This window comes from Callithrix jacchus, chromosome 5 (genome assembly GCF_049354715.1).
Source record: "Callithrix jacchus isolate 240 chromosome 5, calJac240_pri, whole genome shotgun sequence".
In the NCBI taxonomy this organism is placed as follows: Eukaryota; Metazoa; Chordata; class Mammalia; order Primates; family Cebidae; genus Callithrix; species Callithrix jacchus.
The window spans coordinates 96,091,239-96,110,338 of record NC_133506.1 but is presented as its reverse complement, the minus strand read 5'-3'; the positions used below and the strand labels follow the sequence as shown (position 1 = coordinate 96,110,338).

General features: G+C 36.7%; 1 protein-coding gene across 18 annotated transcripts in view; it reads left to right on the top strand.

The window, feature by feature from the left end:
* The window catches only part of BCAS3 (BCAS3 microtubule associated cell migration factor), a 754,554-nt gene that overhangs the window by 63,270 nt on the left and 672,184 nt on the right, over nucleotides 1-19,100 (top strand). For all 18 annotated transcript variants that reach the window (XM_078373699.1, XM_078373700.1, XM_078373696.1 and 15 more), the window contains exon 6: nucleotides 14,762-14,843. In XM_078373699.1, coding sequence (XP_078229825.1) covers nucleotides 14,762-14,843 — 82 coding nt within the window. The remainder of the gene's footprint in view (nucleotides 1-14,761; nucleotides 14,844-19,100) is intronic.

Here is a 19,100-nt window from a genome sequence, read left to right as displayed (position 1 = left end):
AATAAAAGTAACACACTGACAGTGACTTGTTAGAGAAACAAAGGCCTGATTTAAGAACTGTTTTGAATATAGTGTATTTATAGGAGAATTCTGATGTCTCTTTGGGCTGGTTATTTTTGGCAGTCTTTTTGTTTCCTTATCTACGAAATGAAAATATATTATCAAATTGGCTTAAAGGGTGGTTCTAGGGAGAGATTCTCGGCTTTCAGTAGAGCTGGCTCTATAGTTACTGTGGTCACTCATGTAGCTAGGTGAGTTATTTTTGTTGCTTCTTTACTGAATTCATTAGTATAAGGTGATATCTGCCATGCCTCTCATATTCTCCTTTACATTTTTACAATTTCTCTCTAATTAAATTATTGTTATTAATTTTTAAGTTTAAACTATAATGAATCAGTCTTCTTTTTAAGGAACTTCATTTCTTCCAGTTGTATCTGTATGATTAGTACATGTGAAATAATTAATAAATTGATAACTATATACGTGTTTATTTATTTATTTATTGAGACAAAGTCTGTTCTGTCATCCATGCTGGAGTGCAGTGGCATAACCTTGGCTCACTGCAACCTCTACCTCCCAGTTCAAGCAATTCTCATGCCTCAGCCTCCCAAGTATCTGGGATTACAGGTGTGTGCCATCACGCCCATCTAATTTTTGTGTTTTTGGTAGAGATGGGGTTTCTCCATGTTGGCCAGGCTAGTCTCAAATGTCTGGCCTCAGGTGATCTGCCCACCTTGCCCTCCTATGGTGCTGAGATTATAGGCATGAGCCACCACTCCTGGCCTTCATGTGTTTATTTAAATGGGTTATGTGAGGTATTTTTGTTGCTTTAGGAACCGAATTCCTTAGTAGATTTCCTTTCTCTAGTCTCTATATTTTTACCTTTTATCCTTGATTTTTTTTCTATTAGAGAAGATTAACATTTTGTGGGATTTTTTTTTTTGAGACGGAGTTTCGCTCTTGTTACCAGGCTGGAGTGCAGTGGCGCGAACTCGGCTCACCGCAGCCTCCGCCTCCTGGGTTCAGGCAATTCTCCTGCCTCAGCCTCCTGAGTAGCTGATATTATAGGCACGCACCACCATACCCAGCTAATTTTTTGTATTTTTAGTAGAGACGGGGTTTCACCATGTTGACCAGGATGGTCTCGATCTCTTAACCTCGTGATCCACCCGCCTTGGCCTCCCAAAGTGCTAGGATTATAGGCGTGAGCTACCGCGCCCTGCCCGGGATTTTTTTTTTTTTGAGTTGGAGTCTTGCACTGTTTGCCTGGGTTGCTGCAACCTCTGCCTCCCAGGTTCAAGCGATTCTCCTGCCTCAGCCTCTCGAGTAGCTGGGATTACAGGCATGGGCCACCACACCAGCTAATTTTGTATTTTTAGTAGAGATGGGCTTTCTTCATGTTGGTCAGGCTGGTCTTGAACTCTCAACCTCAGATGATCTGCCTGCCTCGGCCTCCCAAAATGCTGGGATTACAGGTGTGAGCCACTGTGCCTGGCCTACTTTTCATAGTTTATATTGTGATAGGACCTGATTTTTGGAATAAGACTACAATTTCCGGGGTCTCAGGTATTGGCTGCTCTTGTTCTCTGTCTTCCTAGGTGAAATTAGAGCAGTTACTAATTTAGAATACTCTGAAATCAAAGGTATTTTTGAGAGAAAGGCAAAATGCACTCGAGATAAACACGAGGCATTCTTTTCCTATTGTCTTCTGTGTCTAGTGGCCCATGTTAAATACTGATCTTTGGTTGGGTGTGGTAGCTCACACTTACAATCCTAGCACTTTCAGAGGCTGAGGCAGGAAGATTGCTTGAGCCCAGGAGAGTTTGAAATCAGCCTGAGCAACTTTGTGAGATGCCCCCTTCTACAACAGAATTTTAAAAAGTTACCTGGGCATGGTGGCATGTACCCATGGTCCCAGTTACTTGGGAGGCTGAGGTGGGAGAAATGCTTGAGCCCAGGAAGTCGAGGTTGCAATGACTTCCAGCCTGGGCGACAGAGCTAGACCCTGTCTCCAAACGAAATCAGGTTTTCTTATCGTTGAGTTTTAAAAGTTCTTGGTGGCGGGGCTCGGTGGCACATGCCTGTAATCCCAGCACTTTGAGAGGCCGAGGCGGGTGGATCATGAGGTCCGGAGTTTAAGACCAGCCTAGCCAGGATAGTGAAACCCCGTCTCAAAAAAAAAAAAAAAAAAAAAAATTCTTTGTATATTTTAGATAACAGTACTTATCAGATGTGTCTTTTGCAAATATTTTCTCAGTTTATGGTTTGGCTTATTCTCTTGACATTGTCTTTTGGAGTGCAGAAGTTTAAAATTTTAACCAAGTCTAGCTTGTTGTTGTTTTTTTTTTTTTTTACACAGATGGTGCTTTTGGTGTATCAAAAATGTCATCACTGTACGCAGTATCAAATAGGTTTTCTCCTACATTAATTTATTTACTTATTTTTAGAGACAAAGTCTTACTCTACTCCCCAGGCTAGAGTCTGGCTCTAACCCCCAGCTAGAGCCTTGCTCTACTGTACAGGCTTCTACTACACAGTAATTCGATCCTAGCTTGCTACAGCTTTAAATTCTGGGCTCAAGTGATCCTCCCACCTCAGCTTCCTGAGTAGCTAGGGCAATAGGTGCACACTATCACACCCAGCTATTTTTTCAATCTTTAGTAGAGATGGAGTCTTGCTATGTTGCCCAGGCTGGTCTGAAATTGTTGGCCTCAAGCAGTCCTCCAACCTCAGCCTCCCAAAGTGCTGGGATTGTAGGGGTGAACCACTGTGCCCAGACTCCTATGTTATTTTTTGAGTTTTAGAGTTTCATGTTTCACATTTAGGTCTGTAATCCATTTGGAGTTAATTTTTGTGAAGGGTGTCAGGTCTGTATCTATGTTCATTTTATTGCATGTGGATGTCCAGTTGTTTCAGCACTATTTGTTGAAAAGACTGGCTTGGCTCCATTATATTATCTGTGCTATTTTGTCAAAGATTAATTGACTGTATTTATGTGGGTCTATTTTTGAACTCTTTGTTCTGTCCCATTGATCTGATTATCTAGTCTTTCACCAGTACTACACTATTTTGGTTACTGTAGCTTGTAAGTCTTGAAATCAGTTAGCATCAGTCTTCTGACTTTGTTTTCTCCTTCAGTATTTAGTTGGCCATTCTGAATTTTTGCCTCTCCGTAGGAACTTTAGAATTGATTTGTCAATAGCTACAGAATAAATTGCTTTGATTTGGATTTGGATTACATTGAATATATACATTAATTTGGAAAGAACTGACATCTTTTTATTTTTTATTTTTATTTTTTTTTGAGACAGAGTTTCGCTCGTTACCCAGGCTGGAGTGCAATGGCGCGATCTCGGCTCACCGCAACCTCCGCCTCCTGGGTTCAGGCAATTCTCTTGCCTCAGCCTCCTGAGTAGCTGGGATTACAGGCACGCACCACCATGCCCAGCTAATTTTTTTGTACTTTTAGTAGAGACGGGGTTTCACCATGTTGACCAAGATAGTCTCGATCTCTTGACCTCGTGATCCACCCACCTCGGCCTCCCAAAGTGCTGGAATTACAGGCTTGAGCCACCACGCCCGGCCAGAACTGACATCTTTTTAATATTGAGTCTTCCTATCAATGAATATGGAATGTCTCTTCATTTATTTAGTTATTTTTTGATATGTTTCCTCAGTTTATAGTTTTTCTCATATAGATTGTGTACATATTTTATTAGATTTATACCTAATTATTTCATTTTTGGTGGCACTAATGTATATGGTAATATATTTTTTTTAATTTCAAATTCCACTTGTTTAATGCTTGGATATAAGAAAGTGGCTTTTGAATATTAACCTTGTATTCTGCAACCTTGCTGTAATTCCTTATTAGCTTCAGCTTTTTTTGTTGTTGTTGAATCTTTTGTGTTTTATACATAGATGATCATATCTTCTGGGAACAAAGACAGTTTTATTTCTTTCTTTCCCATTTTTATACCTTTAGTTTCCTTTTCTTGTTTTACTGCATTGGCTAGGATCATGTTAAAAAACCCAATGAGGGGGGACACCTTGTCTTGTTCCCGTTCTTAGTGGGACAGCCTTGAGTTTCTCGTAGTTAACTATGATTTCTTATTTTATTTTATTTTTGAGACAGGGTCTCAATCTGTCACCCAGGCTTTAGTGCAGTGGCATGATCTCAGCTCATTACAACCCCTGCCTACTGGGCTCAGGTGATCCTCCCACCTCAGCCTCCTGAGTAGCTGCGACCACAAGTGCATGCCACCATGCAGCACTAATTTTTGTACTTTTTATAGAGACAGGGTTTCCCCATGTTGCACAGGCTTGTCTCAAACTCTGCGCTCAAGTGAACCACCCAGCTTTACTTCCTAAAGTGCTGGGATTACAGGTAAGTGATGTTAGCTGGACTTTTTAACATTGTACTTTAAGTTCTGGGGTACATGTACAGATCTTGCAGGATTATTGCATAGGTACACATATGCCATGGTGGCTTGCTGCCTCCATCCCCCCATCACCTACATTAGGATTTCTCCCAATGTTATTCCTTCCTTACCTCCCCACCCCCGTTCCTACACCTCCCTGTGCCCATGTGTTCTCATTGTTCGACACCCACCTATGAGTGAGAATATGCGGCGTTTGGTTTTCTGTTCTTGTGTCAGTTTGCTGCCAATGATGGTTTCCAGATTCATCCATATCCCTACAAAGGACATGAACTCATCCTTTTTTATGGCTTTTTAGTATTCCATGGTATGTATGTGCCACATTTTCTTTATCCAGTCTATCACTGATGGGCATTTGGGTTGGTTCCATGTCTTTGCTATTGTAAACAGTGCCGCAGTGAACATACATGTGCATATGTCTTTATAATAGAACGATTTATAATCCTTTGGGTATATACCCAGTAATGGGATTGCTGGGTCAAATGGAATTTCTAGTTCTAGATCCTTGAGGAATCGCCACACTGTCTTCCACAATGGTTGAACTCCCACCAACAGTGCAAAAGTGTTCCTGTTTCTCCACATCCTCTAGCATCTGTTGTCTCCAGATTTTTTAATGATTGCCATTCTAACTGCTGTGAGATGGTATCTCAATGTTTCTTTGTAGATATTCTTTAATCAGGTTGAGGAAGTTCCTTTCTATCCTAGTTTCTAAGGAGTTTTTTTCTTTTTTTTCACGAATAGGTGTTGGATTTTGTCATATGCTTTTTCTGAATCTGTAATTTGACCATGTGATTTTTACCGTGTAGTTTATTGATGTGATGGTTTCTGTTAAGTGAGCAATTAAGTGAGTGTAAGTGAGCCAGCCATTCAACATTTTTTGAATGTTGAACCAGTTTTGCATACTTGGTATGAATTCTACTTGGTTCTTTATTTTATTTTCAGAGTCAGGGTCTCACTTTGTCACCCAGGCTGTAGTGCAGTGGCACGATCATAGCTCACTGTTAACCTCAAACTCCTGGACTCAAGCGATCCTCCTGCCTTGGCCTCCCAAAGTGCTTGGATTACAGGTGTGAGCCACCGAGCCCAGCCTCCTTGTCTTTCATTTCCAATATTAGTGTTTTGTGCCTTTGCTCTGTCTTTTTCAATTAGCTTGGCTAGAGTCTTAATTTTATTCATCTTTTCAAAGAACCAGCTTTTGGTTTCATTGATTTTCTCTATTGATTTCCTTTTTCAATTTCATTGATTTCTGCTTTATTTTATGTTATTTATTTTCTTCTGCTTACTTTGGATTCAATTTGCTCTTCTTTTTCTCGTTTTTTAAGGTGGAAGTTTAGATTGTTAATTTTAGATCTTTCTTGTTTTCTAATATATTCAGTCAGTGCTACAGATTTCCCTCTGTGCACTGCTTTGACTGCATTACACAAATTTTGATAAGTGGTATTTTCATTTAGTTAAAATATTTAAACATTTTCTAGAGCTTTCTTCTTCGACGTATGTGCTACTTAGAATTACGTTGTTTAATCTTCAAATATTTGGTTATTTTCCTGCTATCTTTCTGTTTCTAGTTTCTACTATAATAATTCCATTGTGGTCATTGTGTGATTTCTGTTCTTTTATTTTTTTATTTTAAATTTATTTTATTTTATTGTATTTTATTTTGTTTTTGAGACAGAATCTCTCTCTTGTTGCCCAGGCTGGAGTGCAATGCTCACGGCAACCCCTGTCTCCTGGGTTCAAGCAGTTCTCCTGCTTCAGCCTCTTGAGTAGCTGGGATTACAGGCATGCACTACCACGCCTGGCTAATTTTTGTATTTTTAGTAGAAATAGAGTTTCACCATGTTGGCTAGGCTGGTCTCAAACTCTTGACCTCAGGTGAGCTGCCTGCTTCAGCCTCCCAAAGTGCTGCGATTACAGGCATGAGCCACAGTGCCCAGCATGTTCTTTTAAATTTGTTAAGGTGTATTTTGTGGTCCAGAAGATGCCCTTTCTTAGTGAATGTTCCATGTCTGTCTGAAGAATGTTTATTCTGCTACTGTTGTAAGAAGAAGTTTATAGATGTCAATTATATTCAGTTGACTGATGGTGCTGTTGAGTTCAACTATGTCCTTTTGTGCTTTTCTGCCTGCTGGATCTGTTCATTTCAGATGGAGGGGTGTTAGAATCTCTAATAGTGGATTCATCTCTTTCCCTTTGCAATTCTTTTTTTTGCGGTATGTATTCTGTGTCGTTAGGCACGTATGTAGTAAGCACCAATTAAGTCTTCTTGGAGTATTGACCCCTTTATCATTGTGTAATATCCCCCCTTTTCCCTGATAACTTTCTTTTCCCTGATAACTTTCTTTTCCCTGAAATCTACTCTGTCTGAAGTTAATACAGCTGTGGCTGTTTTCTTTTTTTTATTGTTAGCATGGTATATCTTCCTACATCCTGTTACTTTTAATCTGTCTTTATATTTAAAGTGAATTTCTTCTATACACCATACAGTTAGGTCTTGTATTTTAATCCATTTTCACAGCCTCTGTTGTTTAATTGACATATTTAGACCATTGATGTTTAATGTGATTATTGATATAGATGGATAAATAGCTACCATATTTGTTCCTGTTTATTTGTTGCCCTTGTTTTTATTTTTATTTTTTCTAGTGAAAGGATCTTGGTCTGCTGCCCAGGCTGGAGTGCAGTGGCATGATTGTAGCTCACTGTAGCCTTTGCTTAATTGATCCTCCTGCCTCAGTATTCCATGTAGCAAGCCACCTTGGCTGGCAAATTTTATTTCTTTTATTGTTGCTTTTTTTTATTCTTTTTTTTTTCTCTTCCACACTTTTGCTGCCTTTTTAGTTTAATTGAGCATTTTGTATGATATTGTTTCTTATCTTTTTTAGCATTGTCATTTATACTACATTTTTAAATTCTTTTAGTGATTGACCTAGAGTTTGCAATACATTTGCAACCAATCCAAGTTCACTTTCAAATAACACTGTACTGCTTCATGGGTAGTACAATGCCTAATATTAACACACTATTCCTAATTCTCTTTTGTTTCTTCTATCATTGCTGTCATTTGTTTCACTTATGCATGAGCCCATATATCTATACACACAATACCACACATATATACATAATTGAGTACATTGTTGCTATTGTTTTGAACAAACTTTTATGTGTAAAAAAATTAATAAGAAAAATAAGTTTTATTTTACCTTCACTTTTTCTTCTCTGATGTTTTTCTTTCCTTATGTAAATCTGAGTTTCTGACCTATATTGTTTCCCTTTTCTCTGCAGAACTTTTAACATTTCTTGCAAGGCAGGTCTACCAGCAACAAATTCCCCCAGTTTCTGTTTGTCAGAGAGTTTTTTACTTTTGTTTTTGAAGGATGATTTTTCAGGATACAGAATTAGAGTTTGCTGTTTTTTTTTTTTTTTTTTTTTTTTTCCCGCAAGACTCTGAAGTAATTCACTCTTAGTGAAAAGGCAATGTAATTCTTATCCTTGCTCTTCTATAGGTAGGTAATTTTTTTTTCCTCTGGCTTCTTTCAAGATTTTTTCTTTGTCTTTGATTTGTTTGCAATTTGAAAATAATATGCCTTGGTGTAGGATTTTTTTGGGGGTGTTTATCCTGCATGCTGTTCTGTGAGCTTACCTGTTCTGATTCTGATGCTTGTTTAGTGTCTTCAGATTGCATTGTTTACCTTTTATTATGCTTTCTAATTTTTTGTTAAACAGAAGATACGGTCCATGTATGGTGGTTCACACCTGTAATCCCAGCAGTTTGGGAGGCTGAGGTGGGCAGATCACTGAGGCTAGGAGTTCAAGACTAGCTTGGGCAATATGGTGAAACCCCATCTCTACAAAAACATACAAAAAATAGCAGCTGGGCATGGTGGTGGGCACCTGTAGTTCCAACTACTCAAGAGGCTGAAGTGGGAGAATCGTTTGAGCCCAGGGCAGCAGAGGTAGCAGTGAGCTGAGATCATGCTGGTGCACTCCAGCCTGGGTGAAAGAGTGAGACCATATCTCAAAAATAAAAAAAAGGAGGATATGATGTATTGGGGAAAAGGAACTGTGGTAAATTACCATTAGTAATTGAGTGGTGGTGTGTGGGGAGGGAAAGTGTTCTATAGTCCTGTGGGTAAGTTTTAGTCATTTGCTTCACAAAATTTTTTTTGAGTGTGTGTGGTGTGTTTTTTAACACCCTTGGGTGAGACAGGAAGGTAAGAGGAGACTGGAGTTTGGTATTTACCTTTCCCCAGGTAGGTTAATCTCTGATATAACCCCAGCAAGTTAGGCTCTCATAAAATAGTTTCTGTCTAGGGCAAGCTTTGTTAAGAACAGAATGATCTGGTCTGGTGTATTTCAAGATGGTTCCATTTTCACACCCACTGCCAGGTGTAAAAATTGAGGCTTGAGGGGATTTTTATTCAGTATTGGGTGTTAGGGCCTGGTGGAGCTGCTGGGGGTAAAACACATCAGTGTGAGGCCCCCCAGGTCTTGGTCTCCCTGGAATTTTTACTTTTCACAATTTTTAGTTTTTATATTTTACAATGTCTTGTTGACATTGAGCCCCTAGAAATTTGTGAATCACAGTTTAGGTATTCCTACCTTGGTACTGGTTCCTGTGAAGGCTTCTGCTTGTGGATTTCTGCTCTGGTAAATTGTGATTCTTTGTATCTGCCTATCTGTCTCTCCAATTTTTGGGGCAGCAGTTTTGCTCTATGACCTCATTTTTCTGATGGATGTAAGGAGAGCTGTTCAGCTTTTACTTGTGGTCAGATCTAAGTGAAGTCTTCTGAGCTCTGTATGTGTTGGCCTGGAAACTGGAAGTCTGAATTTTTACAAATCAATGCCTTTCTGCTTCAGAGGACATTGTGTTGCTATAACCTAATCATTGCACCTTAGTTTGAGGAAAGGATTGGTCATTATTATATTTGGAATTAAGATATGAGTTTCATTATGTACAAAAAAAAATACTTGTTCCAAGAGCTGCTTAATTGAGTCCTTGAATCTCATTAACATTCTGTGCTATCATACCTATCTATGGTCCTTTCGGACAGAAGTCTTACATCATCTGCCCTCATGGAGGGCCATTATAATAAAGACTATTTGTGTATATATTACTTTGAGACAGAATTACATATCCATTGGAGACTGATTTATGCATTTTATTCACATACATCTATTGATTTAAATTCATAATTTCTGGACACCCACCAGAATGGCTGACACTAAATATTGGCTAGTATATGGAGCAGATAAAATTCTTGTATGTTGCTGGTGGAAGTATAAATTGGTACAATCACATTGGAAAACAATTTTGTCAAGATCTGCAAAAGATACACATATGCCTGCCCTAATACACAGAAGCAGTTACTCTGCTAGATATATATCCAAGAGAAATATGTATACATGTTTACTAAAAGACATTTGTGAGAATATTTACAGCAATATTCTTTATTATGTTGTTTTTCAAAATGGTAAAACAGTGATTCTCATACAACTATATAAGGGACAGATATCCAGCGCTTTTCAAACTCATTGATTAGGGATTTGGGATGCTATTACAGCTGGTTCAAAGAAGAAGGTGACTATCACAGAGAGGCAATTAGGAATACTAAAATGAATTTTTTAATAGATACAAACTTGGTTAATATTCTGTTGGCACTAAAATGTACTGTTTGGAATAATCGTTTCTACAGAGTGGAATTCTGTAGAATTGTCTCTGCCAGACAAAATTCATTTTCATTTCTGTGCACAAGAATCAATTCCTTTACTATCAGTTTTCTACAACTCAGAGTATTTGTACAGTAGCCCAGTCAAAGACAAAGTGTAGATCCCCTATAGAATCAGATAACCCCAAAGGGTCTGCCAGAGAGCTCTTGGTAATCCATAGAAAAAACACACAGAACACATAATAATTTTTTCACCATTTCAAAATCTTTCACAATTTTCCTTGACATCTTTTTTTTTTTTTTGAGTCTTGCTCTGTTGCCCAGGCTGTAGTGCAATGGTGTGATCTTGGCTCACTGTAACCTCCACTTCCTGGGTTCAAGCAATACTCCCACCTCAGCCTCCCAAAAGTAGCTGGGACTACAGGCATGTGCCACCATGCCCTGCTAATTTTTGTGTTTTTAGTAGAGATGGGATGTCACCATGTTGGCCAGGGTAGTCTCAAACTCATGACCTCAAGTGATCCACCCACCTTGGCCTCCCAAAGTGCTGGAGTTATAGCCATGAGCCTCTGTGCCTGGCTTCTTTGATATATTAAGAGCTAAAAACTAGAAGTAAAAAAATAAAAACTTCATGAGCAGTACAAGGGATAAAATTGTAATATTTTCATACAGTGGAAATCTATATACCAATGGGAATAAAAAAACTACAATTGCATGCAACAATGTCAATTAATTTAGTAAGAATAGTAACGTGTGAAAGAAGCTATTCCCAAGGGTACATACTGTGTGAACCTATTTACATTAAGATGAACAAATAGAACTTATATAATGTAACATAAATCGGAATTGTAGTTATGGTCACTCTTGAGTTGGGATTATGACTGAAGAGAGATGTAGCAGGACCTTCTGTGTATCCATAATATTCTTTTTCTTGATGTCTCTTGGTTCAGAGGTGTATTAACATTTAAAATTCATGTTGTACATATACTTGTGATATATGTATTTTTTCTGTTTCTTACCTTTCTATAAAGTTTGCTAAAAGAAAGTCATTTGCAGACCACAAACATTCATCTAACCAGTATGTATAGGGGAAAGTAGGGAAGTGCATATGTACTTCTGTCCTAATAATGCAGCATTATGGAGCAGTATTTTTATTGTCTTTGGTATTTGATTGAATTTTCTATATTATAGACAGTCTATGAGAAGTCATCAGAATTTTAGAAATAAGTTTGGTTCTGAGGGTAAGATGACCTTCATCTGCTTTTAGGATTCTCTAAAAGCACTTCTACAGCTCTCCCAGAACTTGTATAGCCTTTTCTGTGTGTATATTATTGTCTTAGCTGTTGTAATTTCCTTTTGCCTTAGATTGAGTTGTAAGATTCTAAACTTGTACCACCCCCACCCCCTTTTTGGTTTGGTATGTAATTTGCATATTTTCACCATGCGAAAGCTATTTTCTATGGTTGGAAAAGATTTTTTTTCCTACAGTGTGAACAAATCATTCTTTGTTCTCCTTATTGTGCCTCCAAACTGGTACGTCCGGTTTATGCTCCAAACAACAAAAGTCTGTCATCAGAAATTAAAATGCCAATAAGAACAAAGGCAGAGACCAGGAGGAGCTCTTGGAGAGGTTTTCTCCCTGTTCACTCCTCTCCCCAAGTTACCACAGTTGCCAGGAAGTTGAAATACTGCTTGGCATACTCCTTTTTTGTAGTTCTACTCTTGTATTTATTGTCATTGTTGGTTTAAAAGTGAACTTATTGCTTTGTATACTTCTTTTCAGGATCTATGAAATCCTTATCTCTGAGATTCCTTGCCTAATGAGCTGTCTTCGTAAAACCTAAAAAAATCACTCCTGACAGCCGAATAAATTCAGTTTTGGCACTTATTTGAAGGCACATTTTTCAGTGAACATATTTTATAAAATTATTATTCAAAAAGATAGCTAAAGCAGAATCTTAAAGACTAACCATCCTATGTGTGTCTTTTCTGAAATGTATGCATCATATCTGTATAAACTTTGTTAACACTGTTTCTGTTCTGAAACGGTACTGTAATGTAGAATTCGCACAGACTATTTGGAAAGTTATCTCCTTGAGGAAGTTTGACATTTTGTGACTCACACAGGATAGTTTAGAATTATGCTTCTAAGTTCAATAGGTTGTACAATCCTGATTTTAATATATTCAGAAATATCTATAAATGTGATACAATGTTTCCTCTGCTCCCTTGATGCCCTCCCCCAAGTTATAATTAAACAGAGATCCTGGGACCTTAGAGGTAATGAAGAATGGACGGTGAGTGTGGGGATGCATTTTATAATCAGTCTAAATTTTTTTTCCCCTCACCTGTTGCCTTATATGTAAGGAAGGATTTAGGATAAAAGCTTCGAATAGGGCATTTAGGTTTGTTTTGAAAGCTGTTTTGCTGAAAAGTATTGTGTATTCAGGTTTCAAAATATTTTTCTATGTCAAAGTAATCTCTTGTGTATTAAATACAATAGCAAACTTTTATCACACTGTGAGTATGCTAAGACAGATTTGTTTTTTCTTTTCTTTTTTTTAACACTTCTTTAACATACAGGTTTTACTTGATAGGACTAAAAGCTAAATACTAGAACTCTGGCATATAGAAATAATAGTACAGAGTGGTGGATTTTGTTTTAAAATACTGTAATTTATTATAAATGTAAAGTGAGACGTATTACTTGAAATATAATTTTAATGTAAGTTCTATGGTATTTAAAACATTTTTAATTTTACTAATTGGAATAGCATGTATATTGGGTAACACCTGTTAAAATAATTTATTTTTAAAATGTAATTGGCTTGGCAGTGTTTTTATTCTTTTGGCTATTGTTAAAATCTTAAAAGATAGATGGAAACGGCAAATAACTTATCTGTAATATAGTTAGATTACATTAGTGTTATGCTTTTTAGCATAAATCTGCGTAGAATAAAAAAGACTGTAATTTTTAGATTTCAGAGAATGTATGATACTGCATTGTGGGGGAAGTTGAACAAATAACCTTTTAAGACTTCTTCTAAATTTTGGTTTTTTTCTATAATAATGTAGACTATAATGGCCATGGTTTTTATTCTGAAAATTAAAAGTTACAAAGGTATTTGTAGAGTAAGTAAGTTCTTATAGTTTGGTATAATGAGTTTGTAGCTTTTCTGTGTTTCATTGGTGATAGGTGGTGCTGTTGTTGCACAGTTAATCCTGGGATTCTTCACGTCTGCATCCCAAGTGCTACAGAAGGATTTATTGCTAATAAATAATTTGCAGTAATTATCATAAGCAAAATGAATATGATGGTTATTTAGGTGTTGCTGCAACTTAACATTTAAGAAACAAAAATATTTATAGTTTGCAGCTCTTAAATTCAGATAGAAACTGAAAAATCTAAAAAGTAGTTACTCTACAAGCTCTGAAGATTTATAGTAATATTGTAAGATTTACACACTTTTTACTTTATAATATATACATCTTTGATATTTTAAACTGATTGTATGGCAGGCCTATTAAAAAAATAACATCAGTACGTTTCCTCTATTGAATTTATATCTTTATTACATTGGTTGTAAGTTCTTTTGTATCTTGAACTGGTTTTATAATGTTTGCCATTTTCTCTGATATTGCGTATTTCATCAAACACTAGGCAATTATGAAAATGTTTTAAGAACTACAGAACCATGTACAGTAATTTAATCTGTCCATTTCACTCCCTCAGCTCCCCCAAAGATAAACTCTTAGTTCTGTCAGTTGAGATGGAAATAGGAAAGCTATTCTTAACTATAAATTAATGTGCTCAGTGCTTCAATCAGCAGTTTGAAAAGCAGTTGTTTTCACACTTGACACATATTACCATGCCCCTCTACCTTTTATTCTTCTTTTTAAAAAAATTTTATTCCCCCAAAAATGTCCTGAATATACCCTTTACCATTTGAAATAATAGAGTGAATGACTCAAAATACTTGGATATTCATACAGTGTTGGATCTATATATGTATATTTACGTGTATAATAAAGTGATGACTTTGAAAGTTATATACACAATTTTTTGTACACAGAATACTGAAATTAGAAGTATCCTGGAGGCCTTTTTAGCAGCTTTTCCATTTTATGATTGCCAAAGAATATAGGCTTACTGAGGTTAAATGATTTACTCAAGGTTAACGGACAATTAGTTGCCTAACCATAAGTATACCTAAATTACTCATATTTTACTTAAGTGTTCTTTGCAATATGTATTGCTTTTTCTCATTTACAATATATTTGTTAAAGTTGCTGCAATATTTGAGATTTTCAAAGTAGTATTAAAGTTTGGTTTTCAAAGAGAAAGCAATTGTGCAGGAACTGTACAGATTTCTAATGGCTTAATAAGATAAAAATTACAGACTTTCAGAACAGACCTTTTTCTTTTTTTCATATCAAGTGTGTGTTCTTACAGTTTTCTAAAATTACTTGCAGTAATTTAAGATGTGAATATATTTAACTTGTATGACCAACAATACAGTGTGTGGGTGTATGTATATATATGTATATATATTTCAGACAAAATATTGTTATAAAATTTAGAAGATCTTGTTTTTATATAATACTGTTGTGACCTGCATTTTCCCACTGAAATATTTTCTTTCTTCTCTTATGCAGATCAGTGGGGAAGCACAGGAGCTCTTCTCTGTTCGACATGGCCCAATTCGAGCAGCTAGAATCTTGCCTGCTCCACAGTTTGGTGAGTGTAGTCCTTGAGAAAATAATCATTCAGAAAAGAGTTTCTCTTTTGTTGGTCTTGGACTACAAACAGCAAGAATGATAACTAAAGTCTGTTTTCCTCCAAGTGTTCATTCCCCTTCCCCACCTCCCCCAAAGATAAACTTAGTTCTGTCAGTTGAGATGGAAATAGGTAATCTTAACCAATTCAATATGGCCATTCACTTTCTGCTGTGGTTTTGATTTATCTTCATCCTCTTTGATCTTGCTTTAGCCTCTGCCTTTGCTGGCTCTTTCTTGAAGTCCTTTTCTCTCTTGGTTTTCATGGCATCCTTCTTCCCAGATCCCTTCCTGGCTGACTGTGCCGCCTTTGTTATGTTTCTGGCTTAGCTTTCTTCTTTGGGTATTCCTGAAGTCTCTGTTGTTCTCATGCCTTTGCCCTCCCCTTCTCAGTTATACTTATGCCATGGAGAGCTTGGTTTTCACTTTTATCTGGGTTGTAGATGACTCTGTTCTCTGCATCTACAGCTATGTCAGAAGTGGAGTTTTGGGATTTTAAGCTTGTAATTCTGCTTTAATAGCGAATACTTCTTACTGTTGTGTTTAAATAGTATATATGTTTTATATTAAAAGAATTCAGATATGTGTTTGTATTAAATCTGCTGCTTAGATGGCTAAGTAACTTCTTACTCCTTAAAACTCTGAGTTTTCCAAAGGTAATATTTTATTATCTTTCCTGTGTTCACTCAAGAATGCTTTTGCCTGTGCACTAAAAACGTAATCATAATGATCATGTTTGGATACTTTAAAATCCTTTTAAAAAGAGGATATTAAAATATTTTGATTCTATTATATTTTAAAAAGTTATCTGAAGTAAAAAAAAAATCTTATAAGACTTCTTGTAGCAGTTAATCCTCTAAATTTGTGAGAATGATGTTTTCGAAAACTTACAACATTGTGATTGTGCGTAAATAATTTAGGGATTAATTTGGCAACTAAATCTGCCTGAATGAAGTGAGCAGCGTCAAGGAAACAAGGCAACAGTATCTTGCAGTCATGTGTAGATTTTCTTCCTTGCTATTCAACTCTGGCATATTCTGATTTCAGCTCTTTAGCTGTCTCTGTTTCTTCCCCACACAATTGATCGAGTTCTCTCTCACTCTCTCATGCTCTGTCACTCTCTCTCTTGTTCTGTTTTTTTGTTGTTGTTGTTGCATTTATACTTTGGTGAAATATTTTGACGGTGATGATTCTAGACCATCCTTTTCTAGAAGGTTTTTGGAGTAGCCAGTTTTCTCTTTGGATGGTTGGAATCAAGGAGGACTTTATTACTAAAGGACTTGGCTCTGTTTCTTTGCGTGTAATTCACAGACGAAGATTTTTCCCTCTTCCTGTTATTTATGAAGTTGTTTTGTTTATGCTTATTATCAATGTCCATCTTTTCTCAACTTTAAGGAGAAATATATCATGAAAATATGTAATATTGCTAATATTTTATGTAAAAGATTTAATTTACTTTTCTCTTTTAAAAAAGATTTCTTCCTTCACTATAATGTACTCGTTAAAAAATGGATTGTTAGATTTAAAATATAATCTTACATGGGTAAGTTTTCTGTTATGATTTGAACAAATTACTTGTGTAGCTTTTATTGTATTAATTTTTTAGATTTTTTAAAAAGACTGGTCAAGTACAGTAGTGAGAAGGGGGGAAAGTAGAACAAGGAGTTTCATCTGTAACTGACTGTAAACAATCAATTGAGATAACTCACTACCTTTGGACCACCCTTTTAGATATTTTTTCGCCCAAAGTTATCCATGTACATGATCACATAAAACTTTTAATGGAAAAGAGTAATACTCACTTTTCTCTTTTACTCATTTTGCTCTAGTTTGTTATGGTGGAATATGTGGCTTTCTGAAAAAGGTTGTGTGGGAGATATTATCTGCCTTCATTCTTCCTTCACTCTTGATAAATTATTTGGCTGGATAACAAATACGTATTTATAAGAATGTTACTTCAGAATTTTGAAGGCATCGGTGTAACGTAGGTTGAAAAGTCTGAGGCCATTTTGATACCTTTTTCTTTGTAGCTTGTTTTACTTTCTGGAAATTCGTACAATGTTGGCTTTGTTCCTGATGTTCTGAAACTTTGCAGCCTTGTGTCTTGATTCATACGTTTTCCTGGACCCTTTTAATGTAGAAATGCAAGTCTGGTATTTTGACAGAATGGCTTCAAATTTTTGTTGTTTTTTGCATTAAGTTTTCATTGTTTACTCTTTCTATAACTTGTATTATCTGGATGTTAAATCCCCCCGTACTGCTTAATTTAAAAAAATTAATTGCTTTTTTAGAGATAGTTCCAATGTGGCTTACTAATACTTTTTTTTTTTTTTTTTTTGAGACGGAGTTTCGCTCTTGTTACCCAGGCTGGAGTGCAATGGCGCAATCTCGGCTCACCGCAACCTCTGCCTACTGGGCTCAGGCAATTCTCCTGCCTCAGCCTCCCGAGTAGCTGGGATTACAGGCATGTGCCACCATGCCCAGCTAATTGTTTGTATTTTTAGTAGAGACGGGGTTTCACCATGTTGACCTGGATGGTCTCAATCTCTTGACCTTGTGATCCACCCCTCTCGGCCTCCCAAAGTGCTGGGATTACAGGCGTGAGCCACCGCTCCCGGCCCACTAATACTTTTATTGAATAATTCTTTTCTACTGTTTTGTTTTTCTTATCATATACTTCTCATATCCAGCACCTTCATCCCTCCTTCTTTCCCTTCCATTCTTCTTTTTGGTATATTTTATATATAAGTAGGTAGCAAATAGAATCCAATGATATATAAGAAGAATTACACATCCGGACAAAGTAAGATTTATTCCAGAAATACAATGTTGGCTAACATTTGCACATTAATGGGCCGAGTGCCGTGGCCATGCCTGTAATCCTAACACTTTGGGAGGCTGCGGTGGGTGGATTACGAGGTCAGGAGTGTGAGACTAGCCTTGCAAACATAGTGAAACCCAGTCTCTACTAAAAATACAAAAAATTAGCTGGCCATGGTGACGGGCACCTGTAATCATAGCTACTCTGGAGGCTGAGGCAGGAGAATCACTTGAACCCAGGAGGTGGAGGTGGCAGTGAGCTGAGATTGTGCCATTGCACTCCAGTCTGGGTGACAGTGCAAGACTCCATCTCAAAAAAAAAAAAAAAAAAAAAAGAAAATTGATCAACATAATCTGTATTAGAGTGAAGAAGAAAACCTGTATGATCATCTCAATGGAAGTAGGAAAAAACCTTTGCCACAACTCAGTAGCTATTTATGATAAAAAGTTTTAGCAAACTAGAAATAGAAAAAAAACATTCTGAATATGATAAAGGTTTTTCTTTAAAAAAATCTATAGCAAGTGTCATACTCAGTGGTGATATAGTGAATGCTTTCCTGCTGAGTTCAGGACGACTTCTATTACCACTTCTATTTATTGGAGTTTCTAGCAATTACAATAAGGCAAGAAAAAAAAAAAGACATAAAGATTAGAAAGAAGGATGTGAAAGTGTCTTCATTCATCAGTAACATAATTGCACACATAGAAAATGCAATGGAACCAACAAATGGTTAGAATTAATCAGTTAATTTAGCAGACCTGCAGCATACAAGGTTCTGTAAGTCGTTTGTGAACTGAATCCCTTCCTGTGTATTTTTCCAGCATCATGTTCTGCCATCCTTACCCTGTCCCCTCCACTAGTCATCACAACATTCCCTTGTGATAGTTGTACTGCATTTCTTTCATTTCCTCAAAAGAGCCATCTTCCTGCTTTCAGATCTGCATTTGTTATTTCCTCTCCTAGAATATTCATGTCCTTCTACCGCCTCTTGCTCCTTATCCACTGTCAGTAGCATGTGCTCCCATAGGACTTCATGTTCTTTAATTGCTCATTTGCCTCTTATTTGCTATATCTGTAGACTGTTTTTATGTATTCAGTGCCTCACAGAGTGCTTTATATAAGGTATTAATAAATATTTGTTGAATTTTGCTGGATTGTGTGATACTTTGAAAGTTAAGACCTGGAAGAAGAAGTGAGTTCTGTTTTTGAAGGTATTTCTGTAGAAAGTCTGTCTCCTAACTAAAAGTGAAAAACTGAAGGATTTGGTTGTCTTCTTATCTCACAGAAGACCAGCATTGAATTTAAGGAATTTAATTCATGGCAGCATAGCTTATGCATCCCTGCTTCTTCATGGCCACTATCAGCGATAATTGATTATTTTCTTAATGAACCTAGATC